The sequence below is a fragment of the Bos javanicus genome, chromosome 11 (genome assembly GCF_032452875.1).
Source record: "Bos javanicus breed banteng chromosome 11, ARS-OSU_banteng_1.0, whole genome shotgun sequence".
Taxonomy (NCBI): domain Eukaryota; kingdom Metazoa; phylum Chordata; class Mammalia; order Artiodactyla; family Bovidae; genus Bos; species Bos javanicus.
Window position 1 is genome coordinate 80,647,592 of NC_083878.1, and position 2,015 is coordinate 80,649,606.

Consider the following 2,015-nt stretch of genomic DNA (forward strand, 5'->3'; position numbering starts at 1 on the left):
TATAGCCCTTTACTTGATGCTCATCTTTCTAAATAAGAATCCAGGTGTCACCTGGGATCCAGTACAAAATGCAGGTTTAGCTAGCAACAGGAAGAAAGCTCCCCACACCAAAATGCCAGGAGAGGGAGAAGATTAACGGTAACAATTTTACATGCTTGAAAAAAAAAAAAACAACAATGCATTTGAAATCACTGACCCTTTAAAATACCTGGAACAGACAGAAAAGGGCAAAGCCATCTGTGTCTTTGCAAAGGGCAAGTCTCTTCAGAAATGGTGGCAAAACCGGAAGCCAAAAGTACCTGCTTGTCTGGCAGTTAAGTGTTCTGGATGTTTCTGAAAAGTCCAATGGGAATTCCCTTAGACTTTTCCAGACAACAAGGTCACGCTCACTCTATGAAAATAATCAGGTGCTGTTGTTCCAAGAGCTGGTCCAGGTGTTTAAAGCTCCTCTGCCCCCTGCCCGGGGGGCTAGGTGGTGAGTCTCCCGAGTCCCCAGGCTGAGCTCAAGCACTTTGGGGCCGGGGCTCTCGGCCGCTGTTGAGAAGGTCCGTGAGCTCTCCGATATACTTGATGGTGTACTTCAGCGTCTGGATCTTGGTGAGCGGCTGGCCCCTCTGACTGTAGACAGGGGGCAGATAATTCCTGAGGGTGTGCAGGGCATCAGCCAAGGTCCTCATCCGAAGCTTCTCCCTCTCGCTGGCCTTCCGTCTCCGCTGGATGGACATCCTGACCTTGGTGCCCTTCTGGGCCTTGGTGCCACTCGAGCCCTGCAGGTAGGCAGGCGGGAAAGCCAGCATGTCGTAATCCACCTCTATCAGGCCGCTGGTCCCAAGGCCGCTGCAGTCATCGCCGCCCCGACCGTTGGCACCTCCATGCCCACTGGCGAGCCCGGCCACAGCCTGACAGGGAGAGGAAGAATAGGACTCCAGGGATGGAGCCGGGGAGAGGCTCTGGGAGGGAGAGGCCTGAGTCAGCTCAAAGGACCCCGCCCTGTCTTTCCAGTCCCAGGAGGACAGTAGGCCAGGGCTGTCGGAGGAGCCCAAGCCGTCTTCCAGGCTGAGGAAGGTCTCTCGCAGGTTGTCCATGCCTGCAACACAGCTGCAGAGAGGATGAGGCCCTGGCAAGTGAGAAGGCAAGTTGTGCCGCCTGGCCAGGGCAGGGCTCTCTTTTATGATGGCCGGGGAGAAGTGATGAAGTGGGAAAGAGGGTCGGGTAGAGGGAGTTCAAAGGAGAAACCAAGGACCAAGATGGAGAATGAACTCTTCAGGTGTCACTTTCTCCTCATTGATAATTAGCATCTTCCAGCTAAAATGTCTTTAAACAGAAAGGCCTCTGAGAGAAGAAAAAAGGAATTATCTAGTTGTAACTAAACCAATTAAGACTGCATAACTAGACTTAGCATTGTCCTGTGGAACTCATTAATGAGGGAGCCAAGAAAAACAAACCTGGGCAATCTGCAGCGAGGAGGTGCTGGCGAGGGGCCTGCTGGAGAGGAACAGAGCCCCACCCCCCGAGGGGCCACGACCACCTAGCTATTTCAGAGCAGACGGGGTGCTCTGTGGGAGAATCAAGGTGGTTTTGGGACAAGGTAACCCCTCTGAGCTTGGACCCTATTGCTTGTCAAATGCAGACAGTAGTTCTTACTTTGTGTGGCTGCTGGGGGAAGGCACACAGGTACACAGGGAATGCCAGTCTTCTCTCCATCCTTTCCCACGTTTCCTTGGGTTTTGCAGAGTGCAGACAAGCCCCCAGAATGCTTACACTCAGGATGACAAAAGCCAGCAGCTCCAGTAAATCCAGAGCCTCAGTGAGCAGGAAATATCCTCCAAGAAGCTTAAAGCCCTTGCTGTAACTGAGCAGTTTGGGATTCCCCACAGCAAACAGATACCAGGAAGGAGAATGCTCCTTTAAGACAGGACGGCTGCAGAATACCTGGCATGTAGCCTTCTGAGACTCTTTAAAATCCAGTCGCAGAGTCACACCTTGTTTTTTGAAATGTATAGAGGAAGTGTGAA

General features: G+C 52.3%; 1 protein-coding gene across 1 annotated transcript; it reads right to left on the reverse strand.

Moving 5' to 3' along the window:
* Positions 1 to 442: 442 nt before the first annotated feature.
* Positions 443 to 1,085, reverse strand: MSGN1 (mesogenin 1). The gene has a single exon (XM_061431344.1). It carries the CDS (start codon positions 1,083 to 1,085, stop codon positions 504 to 506), a length of 582 nt encoding a protein of 193 aa, XP_061287328.1. The 3' UTR covers positions 443 to 503.
* Positions 1,086 to 2,015: the final 930 nt, after the last annotated feature.